Raw genomic sequence first — 19,984 nt, 5'->3', positions numbered from 1 at the left:
AATCAACACTTTAATAAACTGACATGCGTTGATGGGGAAAAGAGAGGCATTCAAATCGATCTATCAAACTAGATTTCCGAGTAATTGCAAGACAAGTTGCGCATAGATTACAATTTTAAGTCATTGTTTGCTTATTTTCAATTTAAAATAAAGTTCCAAAAGCATTGTAATATGACAATACTAAACTTGTTCCTAGTTTAATGCCATACTGTTCGTAGTTTAATGTTTAATAAGTTTTAATGTTTACTCGTCTCTCAGCCAGTGGCGGCGTGAGGGTGGGGCTAATGGTGTCACCCCACCGGGCCCCACATTCTGAGGGGTCCCGGTCAGTAGGTGTATAAGTTATGATTGTTCGTGGAAGGGCTCCCAGTTCGCCTTACGCCGTCACTGCTCCCAGCTGCTTTTTCTTTTCTTCTTCTTCTTCTTCTTTTTTTTTGGGTGCTCGTATTGTTAGATTTTACACAATTTAAATTCTCAATTTACATTTACTTTGACCTTGATCTGATTAAATTCATTATTTAGTATATGTCACAGTTCATGTGATGATTAAAAAAAAAATCTTTGTAGTTCTAGCTGTTTGGCTGATACGACAATCCTTTCGTGACATCGTTTAGGTAAACACTACATGTTGGTCTTCCATATTGGGTTCCTTCTTCAACTTTTGATTCTAAATGTACGTTAGACCATTCTGATTGTGAGCATCAAATTAAATACACAATTACGATATTCTTTTCTTGCCCTATTTTTATTCCGGTCAAAGAGTACCGGGTTTGATTCCCAGTAGGAGACAATTGAACCCATTACGATGATTCAGATTTCAACTGTAGATCAATATCTCATGATGGCTCTATGTTGAAAAGGAACGCTAAATTTCAACGGCCTGTGCAGCTATGTGTCATCTCGGTGTACATCTCATCAGTACATTTCGTTACTAAAAGGAGGCTAAGTTTCAAGAAACTGTGGTTCACATCTCATATAGTAGGGATGCCCAACCTTTTCATGTTTGAGAGCTCCTTTTCATTCTTGAAATCACTGGCTATCTACTATTCTGTTGACTAGACGGAATCAAGATAATAACAATGATCAATAATATACAGTATGACACTAGCCACCACGATCTACCTCTCACGACTTGTCGGCCAATTAGTAAGCCGTCATTGACTGGTTGGTCACCACTGTCATATAGCTTCAGTGCCGAAATGGGGTGTTAAAGTTTAACAAAGAAACAAAATGATACAGTGGGTAAAGTGGGTTTGGTTTTGGGTCGCAAATGTAATATTCAAAATTTAATTGAATGTGACTGATTATTTTGATCGATTTATTATAGGAATTTCATTTTTTTCTTATAGAGATAGGCAATTAATGCAAGTGAATAACTATGAATGAATTTATGGGAGGAAACGGAGGAGCTCTGAGAAGATCCAAGAACACGATGTTGTCCATCATAAACTCACATGACCTGGGATTGAACTCGAAACTCCTCGTTCCAGAAGTGAGCGCTATACATTGAGTCACTGTGCTTTTTTTTTTTTTTGTTCGAAATATCTAATTATGCAGATTTTAATTTTTTAAACTTATTAAAGTGTATTATTTCGTTGATTAACGCGTTTTGTCGCTTCATCCGGACACAATTACATGATCTTTTCAAACGTTACATTGTTATTAATGTGTAAATACAAACTGGTAGAAATGGGATTTAATTGTTAAATTTTGTTTGATCCACTTATGGCTCCATGTACAAACAAAGTCTTATATAATACTAAGGATATTTACAATCCACATAAGTGATATTACTAAGATTAAAAAAGGAAACTAAAATTATAAGAGACATAGCAAATGTATTATTATAATAGAGCTTTCCTTTTCCGTGTTCAGTATTTGCTTACTCCTTAGATCGTAATAAAGTACAATACATAACTAAAAACACATCAGTCAAGTGTTCCAGTGAGAGTTCCTTCATCAATGTATGCACATGGTAGCTTCAAGTAACCACCTGACTTGGTTATTATGCAACAATCCCTGTCGTTTTTATTCTTACATCATCATCCACTTTATGTATTATATTGCCTGGGTCGAGCGAAGCGTGATGCAGCAGTTTGAAGGCTCGTGTTACTTACGTTAGTTCCTATGAGAAAAGCGTGTTGAGATAGCTTAACCACACATTATCCAGCCAAACCTCTAGTCACTAATAACGACATGCTATTCATACATTCAGAGACAGAGAGGGAGAGAGAGAGAGAGAGAGAGAGAGAGAGAGATGTTTCGTGAATTTAGTTTGTTTCTCTTCTTTAAATATAAAATTCTCTTGTGCTCATTTTGACAAAATTATCATACCTAATGTTTGTGGATAAAGTTGATTTACTATATAGGCAGATTTGCTGCTTTGATTTCTCAATCATACGAAAGTTGATGTATATATACATACTATATGCTTTCGTTTTGTTTGCCCAATCGCTTTCATTTTCAGTAACGGAATATTTAACGGGTTTTCTTAATCTTTTTTTTTTCTCTCTCTCTTCTCTGTCTGTCTCTCTTAAGGTAAGGACAAGGCCCTTTAGAGGCAAGGGGGCCGATTTCTCTGTAACTTTGGGGGTGCCCATTCAGATGTGTGTTTGGTTGCAGACAAGGGTCTAACAAGGCATACATGAGGATTTTAAGACAAATTGAATTCAAATTATGCCAAATGTTGTATATTTATAAGAAATACTTAACAACAAAAATACTTGGGGGTTCCCCAGAATCGGCGCCCTTGCTTAGGGGCCCTAAGTACTTACAAAATTTTGGTTCCTCCCGTAGATACTTATGTAATTCAAAATATAAACAATAAATAAACCATAAAATAAAATTTTATTTATCGAATTTAAACAAAATTAACAGTAAAATGGAAAATAATGTTTATTTTTGTATAGTCCCTCTTTATTTATATTAAAAAAAAATATATATATATATTTTTAATGGCAGTCTGATCATATCCTCAATCATTAATCAACCATTATCTCTATCAATACTATATTACTATTATTATTATTGCACCAAGGAGGTTACGTTTTTACCGAGTAGACCCCCTATATGTGGTGTATGTGTCTCTGTATTTTTCCATTGATGTTATACCGAAAGTATTCAAATTTCACAGACTGCATACAAAGTTTCTTTTGTTTTCATTTAGGCTATGTGGAGGATATTTTTCCTTCAATTTCATGATCTTTGACAGAGGTCTGAGTGCTCTTGTTATTATTGAAATGAAATGAAATCTTTCAGTTTAACGTCCCAGGATTATGTCCTTTAAGCTAAGAGGGGGCGATTAAAGCAAGTGAATGATAATGGAAGAATTGGTGGAATGATAAAGTGGGAGAAAATGGATGTATACTGAGAAAAGTCACGGACACCATGTTGTATACCACAAATTTACTTGATCGGAGATCGAAACAGGGACCCCTGCAGCAGAAGTAAGCGCTCTATCCATGAGCCACCTTGCCCCGTCTCTTATTATTATGGTATATATGGTATATATATATATATATATATATATATATATATATATATATATATATATATATATATATATATATATATATACAGTACATCTATATGCAAATTTTCTTATTTATATTTAATGCGGACGTCCCTTTTATGGATCCTTGTGTTGTTGTATCATTTGCAATATAGCACCATATGACTCACGGACCATGGTAAATTCGACTATGGAAAATTTCTGTGGTGCCCTGGGTGTCCTAAGCACGTGCTTATTTTAGTTGATGATCAATCCACCTCAGACAACGAAATTTTCTTACAAACGACTTGACGTGACATTGAAAAACAGGCTTATTCTTAAATCATCAGTGACAAGTTCTGGATAATCAATGCTTAGGCCAAACTGCTTAGGGAAGGGTTTTGAAATTTGGACAGTACGTAGGATTTGTGACGTAATGCACCACTAAGGAAGGATTTTTTGCAAATTCCGCGTGGAATGGAGGAAAATACGGATTGCAATTATTAATAAAAATTATCCATACCTCAAGATCTCTTATCATTGGAGTCATGAAATTTGATATTTAGAATATTCACTTAAAATAATTAAATGTGTGTTTCAGTGTTGTTTGATACTAGAAAAGAAGAAAAATGGGTGGGGAGAAAAGGATGCGAGGTTCGAATTATTATATTAAGATGACCATATCTCGGAATTCCTTAAGACTAGAGACAAGTGAAATTTGGTATTCAGTCTTATCATTTAAAATAATTAAACATGTGTTTCAATCTTTATTATTTTCAATCTAGAAGGGAAGATAAAGGGATAGAAGTACTTAATTCACTAAGATCCCCAAACAAGGTGTTCAAATTTCATTCGAGACTTCGAGTTAATAGGAATTATATATGAAGACGCAGAAGAAAATAGAAAATATTGCCCTCAGTAACGCATGGGTGCATTTATTAGTTATTTATATTTTCTTAATTGCTTAAGCTACCATGTAGCCACATGATTGATTGATTGATAGTTTCTTAATTTCTTTTCCTACCATGTTTTCACATGACTGATTGAATGATTGATTGATATTTAACGTATCTTTTCAGTGCCAAAGTGATATGAGAACATATCATTTAAAGGTGGCATTACAAACCACTACTCGGGTTTCTGTTTGCAGCAAGTAAATTTAATCGAATTTGGAACAATGTATGCAGAAAACACGGAAGTTTGCCACTTTGCCGGTAGCCGAATGTCTTTGACTTCGTTGTGTATAATGCTGAAATATCGGTAGAACTTAGGTATATATACAGGGTGTTTCAAAACAACAACAACAACATTTTGAAAGTGATTCCCGACTCCAGGATAAGACAAAAAGTATAGACCAACTTGGGTGCACAAATGCTTCCTTTCGAAGTTATAGGGTGCCGAAAACATGAAAAAATGAACTTTGAAAAGTCCATAGCTCCAAAACTGTGGGACCTACTGTAGTCGGTTCAAGACTTCACCTAGGAACTAGTATGCGCCTTATCCAAATTGCCATGTTTTAGAATCCTGCTGTATTTCCCCAACAATTTAGATGCAGTTGGTGAGTATTTCATATTATATACCCATAGCCAGACTCCCTCTACAAAAATTGTTGCCTGAATATCTTAGGATTCTGACATATGGGTTTTTGGATAGGGCACGTATTAGTTCCTCAGTGTAGTCTTGACCCGCCTGCGGTAGCTCCCATAGTTTTGGAGCTATGAACCTTTAAAGTTCATTATTTTTTCATGTTTTCGGCAACCTACAACTCTATATGTCGCGACACACTGGTGGGTCATGCAGTACCCAAAGGTATATCACGAAATTTTAGAATTAAAAAATCATGAAGAATTTAATAATAATTTGTTAAAATCGAGATAGACTGTACCAGTCAACATCTCCAGTTGTAGCAATAATGCTCAATTCTATATCAAGTCATTATAAAAGCTAATTGGTTTCACTATTCTATATATATATATATATATATATATATATATATATATATATATATATATATATATATATATATATGTATAGGCTATTATCATTATTATTATTATTATTATTATTATATGTTATATTAAATATTTATTGTATTATAATAAAAATATGAAACAGGTGGTCTTGATGTCCTGGATGTTCAGTAAGTGTGTCGTGAGTCGAAAAAGGTTGAGAACCATTGGTCTAGGTCCTTATTGGCCTATTATAAAAAAACAAGAAACATGTTACGCAGAATATGAATATAACATGTTCCTAAATTGCTAATGCTGTATGTGTACTTTTTTATTTAACTATTTATTTATAATTTATCTTCCTCTCTCCTTTAGCAAGGTTCTTATTTTTGCCCTGATCCGTCGTGCATTATAAATTGACCCTGAGTGGTAGGTTATAGACCAACCAGGAATAATGGAATGGAGTCGGTGCCCTAAGGCCAGTTGAACATGGCTACATACAACCCTTCGTGAGGTGGAACACACCTAAGAATACTTATTAGTTTATTAAAATCTGTGCTTCCCCGCTTTTTCGTGACTGACCATACACATCACTGAATGACCTCGAACATCGCAATACAAGTTAGGTTAGGATAGGTTAGGACTGAGCAGTGCTGTAGCTGTTCGTTACAGATGCTGACTGGTATAATTTACAATCTCAAAACCTTCATCCATTGTAGAACTGTTTTGTTGTCTAGTATACATATTTATTTTCTTCTGACCTAAGCTTTTCTTTTTAATTTGTTTTATCATAATTAAAAGGTATAAAGTCTAAACTTAATAAGTTTTTTTTTCTTCTAAAATTTCATGTTAAAGTACGTGGGTCTGAGCGACATAATGGTTGGAAAATTGTGCATTAGACAACAATTTACTTTATTTTCTTAACAGTGTTGCTGGGGCCACGGAGGCTCAGTAGTAGAACCTTCACCTATGGTGTCCCTGGTTTGATCCCAGCTCACGCCAAATGGACTTTGCGGTGGCCAAACACCGTGTGCGTGGGTTCTCCCGCTTCCTGTTACTCTCGTCATCCCATTCATTTCTCATCATCACCGTCTCCTTTAGCCTAGCCGGCATAAGCGTGGGGCGTAAAACTTACAGATTTCATTTCAATTTGTATTTTTTTTTTTGTTTTGTTTTCAGTCAGTATGATTTTTCTATTTTGACATCGTCCGTTAATTGTAGTCTTCTTCGCCCCCTCCTTCTCTCTCCTGCCATCATACGCTCTACCATGTCCTTCATGATACAATTCCTTCTTAAGCAATGTTCCAACCAGTTTCTCTTTCTCTTTGTTAAACACAAGTAAGGTAATTACTTATCAATGTTGCCATTTAGTGTATGATTCTTTATCGTATGATTTTAATTTGTTTTTATATCTCAATGAACAATTTGCTTTGTAATGGTATGAATAATATTTCTTTTTCTTAAATACTCAAAAGAATCGGTCTTATTGAGCAATAGTGACGTAACATATTATAGTGTTCGTACTATAGCTACGAATACTTGATTTAAATAAATTACTCAATAATTATTGGCATATAACAAAAAAAAAAAAAACTCAAAGATGACTCACTTAGTAATTGATAGATCATGAGCTGATCAAAATGATATGACTAAATCCTCATGCTCAGTTTTCGAAAATATCAAGCATTTTTTTTTTTACCTTATAAATATGATGTTATACTTCAATCACGACACCCATTAGCGTAAAACGGATGCTGAACTATACTGAAGTGTACATTCATTAAGTTTTTCATTATGAGGGTAGCAATGACATAAATATACCCTACAAATTATCAGTTATTGTTATATGTATATATAATGAATAGATAACATAGAGTTGAAGAAAACGAAATGCTTGGTTGTGAATTCTAATGCGTGATTTTTCAAGAAAAACGATTAAAAAAACGAACTTTTATGGCATGGCGCTAAAATTATGCCATTAGTTATCAATAATGATGAGAAGGCACATTGACTCAGCGGTAGACCACTTACCTCTGATACGAGAGATCTCTCGTTCGATCCCCGGACAAGTAAACTTGTGATGGACATCATCATGTCCGTGGATTTTCTCGGAGTTCTCCCGTTTTCTTCCACATACTCATTCTACCAATTGTGCCATGATCATTAATTAGCCTACAGAACACAATCATGAGATGTAAAAAACCAAATATGTCAATTTATTTCATTTTTCCTATCCCTGAAATCTTAGGAACCAAATACGAAGCACGGTTTCAGCCGGTTTCACTTCTGTTTCCTCCCACATTTTATTCCACCATCATTTTCACTTGTCTTAATCATTCATCTCCGTTAGCCTAACGGACATATAATCGTGCGACGTTAAGCTGAAAGCTTTCATTTCATTTTAACTTTTACCAATAATAGCTTTTTATTTTGCTGGGAGAGATTAGTTATTCACCATATTTAATTACTGTATTGGAGAGTTCACAGACTCACATTAATTAGTGGGTTACCTAACAAACCAAGTCAGTGTCCAGAAGCATTTGCCTATACACAAACGTTTCTTGTCATGTGATATTCTAAACAGCAAAGTAGTTTTTTTTTTCTGCTCCAAATAAATTATCTTACCAAATTATCTTATATAATAACAAAATGGGTTCAACACCTGAGATAATAATAACTTCTATGTTTGTCAAACATCTTTAATTCTTACTTCTTTTCTTTTGTCTTCTTTTTTAAGTAGCTGACATTTTCCTTGATCTCGATATTTCTAGTGCTTATTTAACCTGTTTGCTTTCACTCTTCTTGTGTACGATCTTAATGACCCCGACTTCCTTTTGTTGTTACGTGAAGATACGTCACACACACACACACACACATTGCAGCAGCTGTTAACAGATCCGAAAGATCCAGAATGCTATTTCCATTATTTCAAATAGAGATCTCTCGTTAACTCGAGCTTCAATATCCCGAATAAATCGGACAATTTTATTCCGGAAATAAAATTCTATTTTGAGTTGTAAATATGAAATTAACAAGTATCGTAGTGTGTAAGGAGTATGAGTGTGAGTTACAAGAAAATTAATAAACTACTCTAGACACATTCTGTTAGTTAGGAGTGTAATTTGATACACATATAGCTAACTAACTAAATAACTAACTCTATGGCCTATGGAACCCGGTGGTTCAATGCCGCGTTCACAAAGCTCTTCAATGACTTCTGTCCTTAGCCAATTCGATCCAGTTTCTACTTTGTATTCCTATTTCTGTGAGATCCATTTCAATATTGTCTAATATTCAATATGCTCCTAGGTCTTCCTAATGGTCATTTTCCGATTGGATTTGTAGTTAAACTTTGCAATCGTTCCTACTTTCTTCCATTCTGGCTACGTAGCCTGCCCACCTAATCCTCCTAAATTTGATGACCCTAACAATGTTTGGTAAACGTTTTAAATTATGCAGTTTCTCGTTATGAAGTTTCAGCCATTCCTCATTCTCCATTCTCGTTCCTGTTGAGTCCGAATATTTGTTTCAGGATTTCATGGCTACAGATGAACTTTTATAAATTTTCACTTCATTCAGCCATTCTTCTTTGTAGCCTTGTTTCCCTATTTCCTTCTCCGCTGAATTCCAGATATTCCGTTTCCTTTCTAATTTCTCGGCCTCTTTCTTCCAAAGATGTCCTCCCAACATTCTACTTTCTTTTAACTTCGTCCCTATTTGTATTATGTAGTACACCTAGGAGGTATAAATAGCAACTTTGTCAAATTTGTTTTTTCATGATAAGGGGGTTTGAAGGTATTGTACTATAAAGCACTGGCGCAACTCCCGGGGGATGAAGGTGACATGTCCCCTCCAATCTTGGAACTGGGGGAGACTGTCCCCCCAATAATTTGGTTTGAAATATTTTTTTGGGTGGGTGGGTGGGGGGAAATGTGATGATTTGTGTCCGATTGCCACAAAGGATAGTGAGATGACATTGATCTCCCTCCGAAATAAGCCTCAAATCTGCCTGCTTCCCAATGTTGAAGACAACTGTGCTCCCCTGATCCTTCACAGCATTGTTTTTCAACGTCATAAATATTTTCAACAAAGCTTAAAATATATATATATATATATATATATATATATATATATATATATATATATATATATATATATATATGGGAACGGTCTTACCCCTTCTCCTCTCCCCAATGTTGAAGACAGATTTGCGCCGCTGAAATAAAACAGGGATTCACGACTGCGGTTTCGGTACACTCTCCTTTGTTGAGTACCCTGAGCGAACTAACATACGTGTTTGCAACACTAAGACAGATTCTTATTAATAGCATCCATTCTTGAACATCTCTGGAAAATAAATATATTTTAGACCTTTAGAATAATTTTCTTTTAATTTTTCTCCTCAAATTTATATTGAATAATATTACTTTTAGTTATTTCCCCACCTTCATTGCCATACCTATCTCGAAAGTTCCGCAACACAGACCAGTGGTGGATCTTGAAGGTAAAAACGGGGGGGGGGGCAACCAGAATCCAGACTATGATAGGTATATCATGAGTTTACTATAAACTTTCAAAAATATATATAAATAATAATTTCAAATCTTCTTCACTCAGAAAACTGGAGGAGTCTAGGCTCCCTTAGCCCAAGGCTAGATCCGCCACCGACACAAATACAAAACTTTTGATACACTAGTGTACCGCGACATACCGATTGAGAATCCCCATTATATATAAAGTGACCAAAATATCAGTCAGTGGTATTTCGCTTAATACAGATAATAATCTTATAGCTTTTATCTTACATGCAAATATATATATATATATATATATATATATATATATATATATATATATATATATATATATATATATATATATATATATATATATATATATATATATATATATAATAAGTCGTGAATCTTTAACCGGTTTAACTAATCAACATGTGTGGTTAAACAGACAATATTTCAATGTTTGTTTACAACAAAATTACTTCCGTCACTCTTTCTGTCTTCCCGTTAATATTACACTTCCGTTTTGATAACTGTTGTCTCTAACTGTTCAAAGTAAACCAGTCAAGTCGATTCATGTTGTCCACAGATATCTTCAAGATATACGTAGTGTCTACAAAGCATACGTGTAAAAATTATAATAATACACTATGTGTATAGAAAATTTCGTAGGAACCAGTTTGTTTGTTGCTGTTCTCGATTGATATACAGAAGTAAGTTTTCTTTATATACTTCTTCCTTTTTAGTAGAAAATATCATGCATAAGCAGTCAGTATGTGTTGCTATGTTTAGATTTGTTTTCTTCATTTTTGATTGGGGTTTACATAGTGTAAAAGTACTAATATATTCCATTCGATTATTGTCATTATTTGAGTTGATTTTTTTGTGTTTTGTGTCCTTATGAAACGTCCAGGTTACAAAGAATGAAACATTGAGGTTACTGTTAATGTGGCCTTCGAACGACGACCGGAATTTGAATCCAGTAAAATTGGCGTGTGCCGAAAGCATCATGACAGATAAACTTTTATAGTATAGACCGTTTGTCATGATCAGAGCTTGAATCCTGTAAATCAGCGTTTATAGTGTAGGCCGTTTCCCCATCACCTTCATTAGCAAAACTTGAATCCGCAACCCGTTGAAGTTGGCGTGCCAAAAGCACCATGGCAGATAGGCCATTTTTCAATCACTCTCTCTACTAAAACTTGAATCCGGTGAAGTTGGCGTGTGCCGAAACCATCATGACAGATCAACCTTTATAGTATAGGCTGTTACTCCGCTACACTCACAACCAGAACTTGAATCTGGTGAAGTTGGCGTGTGCCGAAACCATAATGACAGATAGGCCATTTTTCACCACTCTCATGACCAGAACTTGAATCTTGTGCAGTTGGCGTGTGCCGAAACTATCATGACAGATCAACCTTTATAGTTTATCCCGTTTCTACACCATTTTTACGAACAGAATTTGAATCCGGTGAAATTGGCGTGTGCCGAAAGCATCATGACAGATAAACTTTTATAGTATAGACCGTTTCTCATGATCAGAGCTTGAATCCGGTGAAGTTGGCTTATGCCGAAACCATCATGACAGATCAACCCTGATAGTTTAGGCCATTTCTCCACCAATCTCACGACCAGAAATTGAATCCGGTGAAGTTAGCTTATGCCGAAACCATCATGACAGATCAACCCTGATAGTTTAGGCCATTTCTCCACCAATCTCACGACCAGAAATTGAATCCGGTAAAGTTGGCATGTGCCGAAACCATCATGACATATCAACCTTTATAGTATAGGCCGTTTCTCGTTTTGCAGGCAACACTATTCAAGATCCCCATAGTTTCATTCCTAGTGTTGTACAATCTTTTACTAACATGAACTTTGGCATTGGATGAGGCTTTAAAATTATTATTATTTATCATGTTAAATGAACCGAGGTGAAATTTCTCTTTTAACGTCAGACGATTACGTTCTTTATGCTAAAGGAGATAAATTATTAATGAAACGGAATAATTATTAAAATGGAATGAGAATGTAGGAGCAAACGAAAAACACCGAGAAAATCTACGGATACCATGTTATCCATCACAAACTCATATAGCCTCGAATCAAACTATGGATTCCTCGAAGCAAAAAAGTGAACGCTGTACTACTGAACATTTATATGTAGTAGTAGTAGTAGTAGTGGTAGTAGTAGTAGTGGTAGTAGTAGTAGTGGTAGTAGTAGTAGTAGTAGTAGTAGTAATAGTAATAGTAGTAGTAGCAGTAATAATAATAATAATAATAATAATAATAGTAGTAGTAGTAGTAGTAGTAGTAGTAATAGTAGTAGTAAAAGTTATTACTTGATAATTTATATCTCATTGTTTGGAAAGTGTTGAAATGGCTATCGCAATACAAACAATGTAATCTTAACAGTGAAGACATAAATATTAATAACAATACCTTGCGTAGAAACATGCCAAAATGTAATTTTTACCGTTTATGGCTCTGATAATACTCAGTCGGTTTCTCTTTGAATATCATCTCATATTGTTCTGTTTTCTTATAGATCAGACTATGTTATTGATATTTCTTTTACTGGTGTCTTGGTATCCACAATATTAGCACACCCAAAACAAAACAAAAAAAAAAGAAAGAAAAAAAGAAAAAGAAAATGAAAGAAAAGAAAAAAACTGTCAAAACTACAAGAAAACTTGGATTTTCGTAGAAGAAAGTTGACAAATGAAACGAAAACAATTATGATAATATTCAAATATGAAAATTATGGTTATCTTAAGTACCAACCACTACATTTCTCTTATCATAGTATTTTAAGTATTATTAATACGTATGGTGAAGTGCATAATGTTTGTAGACTGTTTAAAAATGCTTCAGTCACATCACAATGAATGGTCGACAAATATGTTGTTTTGACGCTGGTAAATTACAGTTAATGTAACGCGAGGAAAACATTTGAATTAGAATAATGATAATTAATATTACAATGGCATTCAATCATCGTTTAGTTTGATAAAAACCTTATTCTTCATTCTGATGAACATAGTTACCGATAGTGGATCGGGTTTATGAGCACAAGCCTGATGGTGGGTAGGCAGTTGTTCGTGGAACGTGGAGGCACGGTCAAGGGCGCCGATCCTGGGGGGCCAAGGGGCCCGGGCCCCTCCAAAGCTCATGTGGGCCCCCACTATTGTATTTGTGAATATACAATATTTGGCATAATTTGAGTGCAATTTGTCTTGAAATCTTCACATGTATACCTTCTGCATCTGAATGCCCCCCACCCAAATTTACAGAGAAATCGGCGCCCTTGGGCACGATGGCTCACATTGTCACTGGTATTTAGGGATGCACACGAGAAGAGTCGAGACAGGATTTTCCTGACAAAATTCGAGTCGAGCCACGGCTCTTCCAATAGAGAAATATACAGTTTTCGAGTCGAGACATCACTTTTACAGCACATTTTCGAGACGAGACAACCACAAATCTTGTCTCGTGCGCATCCCTACTGGTAGACCACTTACCTCTGGTGCATGGAATTCCTTTTCGATCCCCAGCCAAGTAACTTTGTGGTTGACAACATCCATCCATGGGTGTCCATGGGTTTTCTCAGGGTACTCTCGTTTTCTCCCACATTCTTATATCACCGATTCTTCCATTATCATTCACTTGCCTTAATCATCCGTCTCCCTTTGCCTAAAAAGTAACCGTGAACAGGGTAAAAGTGGATCTGAAAAGGTAGGAGAACATGACGTCACACCGTCCCCCATACCTATTGCCTATCTTTGCCCATTGTAATTTTTTAAGGAAGTGGAGGGACCTCATAGATAGTTTTTGGAAGTGGGATAACGGCGTCCTCCCGCGTTTCTCCTTATTTTTACCCCTGATTGTGGAACGTAAAATAAAAGATTTAATTTGATTCATTTTTTCACCTAATTATAAAGGGGTACGCGATCTACAATAGTTATCCAGTCAAAAATGAAGTGGAAAAAAATAAATAAAAGGAGCAAACGACAGGCCATAAGATGATACTACTTACATATTTTTAATTTTCACATGATTTATTTCGAGACTATTGAGACAAGATCGAGACTTGGCCCTCGAGACCGAGAATGAGGCGCCGATACTTAATTCGAGACGAGACCGAGACAACTGTTTGTCTATCGAAACGAGACCGAGACGTTTCGCTACCATTCCTACTCTGTACTCGCGGTCATCTTCTGTTTTGATCAGACGCTGTATGGTGTATCGCAGGGACATTGGCAAAGTATAGCCTACGTCAGGGCCGGATTTAGGCGGTTAAGTGGTAGAGCGTTCACCTTTGGTGCATGTGGTCCCTGGTTCGATCACAATTCGCGCCCAGTCTTCTTTTTGGTGGACAAACACCATGCTTGTGGGTTTTCTTGGAGTTCTCCCGTTCCTCCCACTTTATTCGTGTCACCATTTCCTTCACTTCTTATCATCACCGTCTCCTTTAGCCTAGCCGGCATGAACTTGGGACGTAAAACTGAAAGATTTCATTTCATTTCCCGGGAATCGAACCCGGGATTCATGGGCTCCCGCCGGGAATCGAACCCAGGTCTCGCAGGCCGAAGGTGTGTACACTAACCGCTTAGCTACGAGGGAGCTATCTATCAATTGGTATATGCTTCAAATTTGGATTTTTGTTGTTGTTGTTGTTGTTAAATGCTAATATTATTGTAATAATATTTAAGTATTGAGATGAATTCCTTGTTGTTCATTTTTAACAAGTTATTTGTTTTCTAAATCCTTGATTTATCTTTTATATCCAGAAGTTCCTTCCACAATGAGGACCTTGACAGTGTTGTCTTTTGCCTTCGTTCTTCACATAGCTCTCTGTTACCCAGTCAATGAACAAGTCTACCAAGTAGTACCAGTAGAACAAGAACAACCACAAAAGGTAAGTACAGTAAAATATTATCTTTCCTTTTCTTAAAAAAAAAATCTCAATGTAAATTCATTAATAAGTTGTTTCGGCCTAGGAGAACCGACAAAGAGGGCTTCTAGCGTACTTAAAATTCCACAATGCTAACTAATCCTCCCTCAATGCGAATAAATCATCTTCTAAGCAGAAAAGAAAAAGGGACAAATTTCGTTCAAAGGTACACAGCAGCATTATGAAAATAAATCTCGTTAATGGTGCTTATGATTTTTTTTTTTTATCTTTTGTTAGCGTTTGTGTTAGATTGTTTACTTCTTATGCGTGTGATCCCTGGTTCGATACCCGCTGATGCCAAGTGGGCTTTGTGATGGATGAAGAACATGTGCGTGGGTTTCCTAGGGGTTCTCCCGTTTTCTCCCACTTTCTTCATGCCACCATTTCATTCATTCTCATCATCACCATCTCATTTAGCCTACACGGCATAACTATGGTACGTAACTCTGAAAAATTTTATTTCATTTTCACTATCCTCAACGGACCCCAAGTTTTGTGTGGGTTTCCTCACAAACCTCATTGGGGCTCGAGCTTGCTCAAACTGAGGCGGGCTTTATCATCAACGGGACTTAGTTCCTTTGAGTTCTAACGTACTTACCTCATTGCGACTATCATCAACAGACTCGAGCTCCTTAATTTCATTAAGCTCAAGCTCGCTATCAACAGACTCGAGCTCCTTAATTTCATTAAGCTCAAGCTCGCTGAAACTCATACTCGGGACTCACTATCCTCAACAGAACTCGAGCTCCTTTGTGCATTCCCTCAAGGGTTCGCTGGAACTGAGGTTCCGACTCACTATCTTCAATCGGGCTCGAGCTCCTTTGAACTTTGTATTCTCTGAGGCTCGAGCTCGCTCAAACCGAGGCTCAGGATCACTCTTCTCCCTTAGTAACCTCATTGGGTTTCGAGCTTGCATAAACTCAGACTCTGACTCGCTACCCACTTACAAGATACACGCTCAGTTATTGAGCTCCAATCCGATTGACCCTAAATGCCGGGCTTGCGAGTTTCAACATCAGCCTAGATACTGAAAAACTTGGCTAACACCAAAAGAGGAATAGGTCTAATACTACCCATAGAGGTTATTCTGTAAGTCAAAGCGTCACTGGTAGGGACGCCCGTAGTAGGATTTTTTCCGGGGGGGATAAATAACTGATTCCAAGGAAGTGCAAAAGACCAACATGCGAACTGAGTGGTGAATATTTTTTCTACATACACAATCCGTATTAACTACAATAAACAAACTATAGTACTTTATATAATACAATATATTAAGTACTGTAGTATGTAAGAACGAATTTATATATTTCGGAATAAAGAACTGAACACTCTTCAAATGCTCCCTTGCCTCCTACTCCCGGGCGGCCATGGTCACTGGATGGAGGAACGTGGTAATTGTTGAGCAGGTATTATAGAGAAAATTTTCTAAATTCATTTTCCGCCCCTTCTTCCGTTCTTCTGAGGCATCCAGCAAAGCACTATAAGCAGATAAGGTCTTTATTTTTCACTTTCTCTTTCGACAACCAGTCACGTGCTTCTTTTAGAAGAAAGAAGAAAAAGAAAGAGAGATGGTTTACTGACCTCCTCATCGCATCTTGATTTACAACAAACGTTCACTTCCGCTATCTCTGTCCACATATACACATACAAATACCTTACTTTATTTTATTTTGTTTCTTTTTTTTTTTTTTAAAAAAAGAAACAAAAATACGAAACATATATGCTCACACAAATACAAACACACACACACACAAGATGTATTAGCAGGCAAACAAAACAACCTCTTCTGCATTTTAAGTAGGAGAAATACTGAATTCAAATTTTCTTCCTTCCGTTCAGGCATTTTTTTCGTAACTATTACATCAGTCTGGGCTATATATGAGGTTTTAGACCTTCATTTTGTTGTTTCGAAAATCTCACGTGTGTTTAGTTACCGTACATTGTCCATAGTTTCTCTTCTGGAACACTGACCAATGCAACATAAGACAGACGGTTGATAAAAATTCAGCTTCCAAAGAGCAACATTTATTTTCTCTTCGTAATGTTGATTTATTTCCAGGATCATAGCAAATACACAAGCTCTGCATTATTTGATGAATTTTTATTCTACCCGCTCAGTGGCGTAGCAGGACAATGACCGATGCACCACCAAATTATATTTTGTCTCAAATTTGAGTGTATCAAATGTTCTCTGTGTGTGTGTGATGAAGACATTGATATATATTGCCGGAAAAGCAATACAGATTAGTAAAATAAATATTTGCTTTGGTCAAATTTTATGTTTGGTTCTATAGCAAAAGTGAACAGTAGACATTATTCGCATACTCAATGTTTCTAGAAATATTTTATAACCGTTTCGATACTAACCGTATTTTGAAACTCCATATTTATTATTAAAATGGCTTAAAATTAAAATTAAGCCATTTCAGAACGTCAATTGTATATGAATTTGGAGTCATTCAATTATTTTTTTGATTTACTACGTCATAATCAGTTACATATTAAAGTAACTTCAACCGTATCAACCCGAGAAGTGATTTCAACATTGAAAAATATAAAAATAAATAAATAAATCTTTATATCAGGGACGGACAACTGTTTTAGGTTTGTTGGCTACTTTTTATTTCAGAAATCACTGGGAAGGTCTACTTATCTGTTCAGTAGTTTACTAGAGGAGACCATAATGTAATAACAGTACAAACAGTATATCATAGACCAGCGTGGGCTACCTTTCACGACTTGTCAGGTGACTAGTAGACGGCGGTTGATGAGTTTTCCACTCCTGTATTTATGGGAACATGCAGGAACGTAGGCAGAAATTTGTTTTTAGGATTCAAAGATTTTTGATCCAAATGCAATATGTGGATAAATTATATTAAAAGTTGTAGGAATCGCCTCTAAAAATAGACTAAATTTACAGAAAAAAACGGTATTTCGGAGAGGGGGGTTTCAGATCCCTAAGACCCATTTCTCGTATATATCACTAGGCAGATACTATACCTCTGAAGTGGTATCATTATGAGTTATTTCATCAATAAAGTTTTGTTTGAATTACTGATACATTTTTGTTTCAAATTATTGATTTGAATTTGACTTTAGGGAAATACTTATTATATCCAAAATTATTTTTAAAATCATTTTCCTATTTTTTTATTTTTTTTTTTATTTTTTATTTATTTATTTTTTGAACAATAATTGCTAACAGAATAAAAGAAAATATAATAATTTGAATAAAATTGTAACAATTGCATTAAATAAATTTACGAAACACTTAAGAAAAAATAATTAAGTCAACAGGAAACATATTTCGATAGTCGAACCAAAGGAAGGGGTAGAAAACCACCTATCAACGGCATCATATCTAGTGTTACTGTCTGCTTTTCTACCCCATCCAATGATATTAATTATTTTCCTATTATTATTATTATGATTATTTTTTTTGGCATCACTCTTTGAAGTTAGCCATATTAATACGAATTTCTTCATCGGGTTTCATTAAAGAGTATGACAATAAATTGGTTTATTTTGTCATCTAACCTCCGTAAGCTAGTTTATCTTAAAATGTCCATGTTTCCGATATTTCACGAGTTTGAATTTAAAATGTTAGGCTTTTCAACTAAAACTATCGATTGCGCTTTGTGCAATCATGGGAGTGTCGCGAATTTGTGGGAAGGATTTTCCAACGGAACTTGAACACCACATTTGCATGTCAATTTTGATTTATATATATATCCTGCTTCTGTTTTTAAATGGCATTATAAAATCAAAAATGTAAAGTGAAATCAATAACAATTCACATGAGCTTGTCTGTATTAGGCAATCAATTAGAAAGTGTAAATATAAAGGTCAAGTTGAATATTAAGGGCTAAAAGGCGTGCTTTCCTTTACTGACCATCTTGGAAAAGAATACACAAAAGATTTGATGAACAGCAATAACTTTCAAGAAGGTTATATTCATTTCATATTAATTTAATCGTTTACAAAATCTAACAATTTTTGGACTGTGGAAAGATCAAACTTATAAATTGTCTTTGGTACATAGCATCTATTTAAAGTGCTCTCAATTCGTGCTATTTTAAATTATCTTAAATCAATATGATATTATCATTTATGAGTGGCTACTATCAAAGGCTTCCACTTGATAAGCATCTCTTTCTATTAAGGAAACTCCTGTAAATTTTACTTTTTAATGGAACCTCAAAATTTTGACTTGTCTGAGACTTCCACTGATCTTGAAAATGAATTAAAATTTTTAAGACTTTAAATCCAAAATTTTCAGGATTTTTGTCATGTACTGCGCTTTAAGCATACTCACCAATGGTACTGAGTCACCATCATCATAGGTATTCTGTCATTATTGGCACACCACTTGCCGCAACTGAAAAGCTTCCATGCTTCACGGTCTTTCGCTAAGCTCTTCGTCTTCACGTACAATTTTCCTGTTTTGATATCGTCCATTAATTGTAGTCTCCTTCGCCCCCTCCTCCTTTTTCCTGTCACCGTACCCTAAGCACGTCCCTCATGATACAGTTTCTTCTTAGCCAATGTCCCAACCAGTTTCTTTTTCTCTTCTTAATAATATCTAAAATTGTTCATTTCTCCCCTAACATTTCTAGGACCCTCTCATTCGTTTTCCACTCCATCCACCTACTTCTCTTCATTCTTCTTCACACTTACATTTCGAAAGCTTACAGCACAATATTCCACAAGAAGCATTTTATAAGTTTTTTTTTTTTTAATTCTTTATTCAAAGCCCCACAAAATAATATTTTACTCCTCCTAAAGGCTTCTTTCGCAAACTTAAATTATTCTCAACTTGTTTCCATAAAAGAAATGGAAGCACAGTAGCTTAGTAGTACACATCTTTGATGCGAGAAGTCTTCTGGTTCGACCCCAAATCATATGAAAATATGGCGGACAACATATTTTCCCTCGGTTCTCTTATTTACTCGCACATTTCAGTTTCATCAGTTCTAAAGGGCATAATGTAATTTCATCTTCCTATGAAAGAAATAGAATTTTGATTAGTGGATGGGATCTTTAACTATTCGAATTCCTCTTGCTTTTCTGA

At 35.5% G+C, this 19,984-nt stretch overlaps 1 protein-coding gene and 1 long non-coding RNA gene across 4 annotated transcripts in view; one reads left to right on the top strand and one right to left on the bottom strand.

Moving 5' to 3' along the window:
- Positions 1–19,984, top strand: part of LOC145680464 (uncharacterized) — a 136,786-nt gene that overhangs the window by 8,955 nt on the left and 107,847 nt on the right. For 2 of the 3 annotated variants that reach the window (XM_081751029.1, XM_081751027.1), the window contains exon 2: positions 14,750–14,877. In XM_081751029.1, the coding sequence (XP_081607155.1) occupies positions 14,764–14,877 (114 nt within the window). In that variant the 5' untranslated portion in view covers positions 14,750–14,763. Of the gene's footprint in view, positions 1–10,522; positions 10,670–14,749; positions 14,878–19,984 lie in introns of those variants that run through there. The other variant, XM_081751028.1, reaches the window with a different exon arrangement.
- Positions 1–19,984, bottom strand: part of LOC145680465 (uncharacterized) — a 165,270-nt gene that overhangs the window by 52,333 nt on the left and 92,953 nt on the right. The gene's annotated exons all lie outside the window — the stretch shown is intronic.

The sequence above is a fragment of the Thermobia domestica genome, chromosome 3 (genome assembly GCF_964235325.1).
Source record: "Thermobia domestica chromosome 3, izTheDome1.hap1.1, whole genome shotgun sequence".
In the NCBI taxonomy this organism is placed as follows: Eukaryota; Metazoa; Arthropoda; class Insecta; order Zygentoma; family Lepismatidae; genus Thermobia; species Thermobia domestica.
Note: the sequence above shows the minus strand (reverse complement) of the source record. Positions and strands in the feature narration are given on the sequence as shown.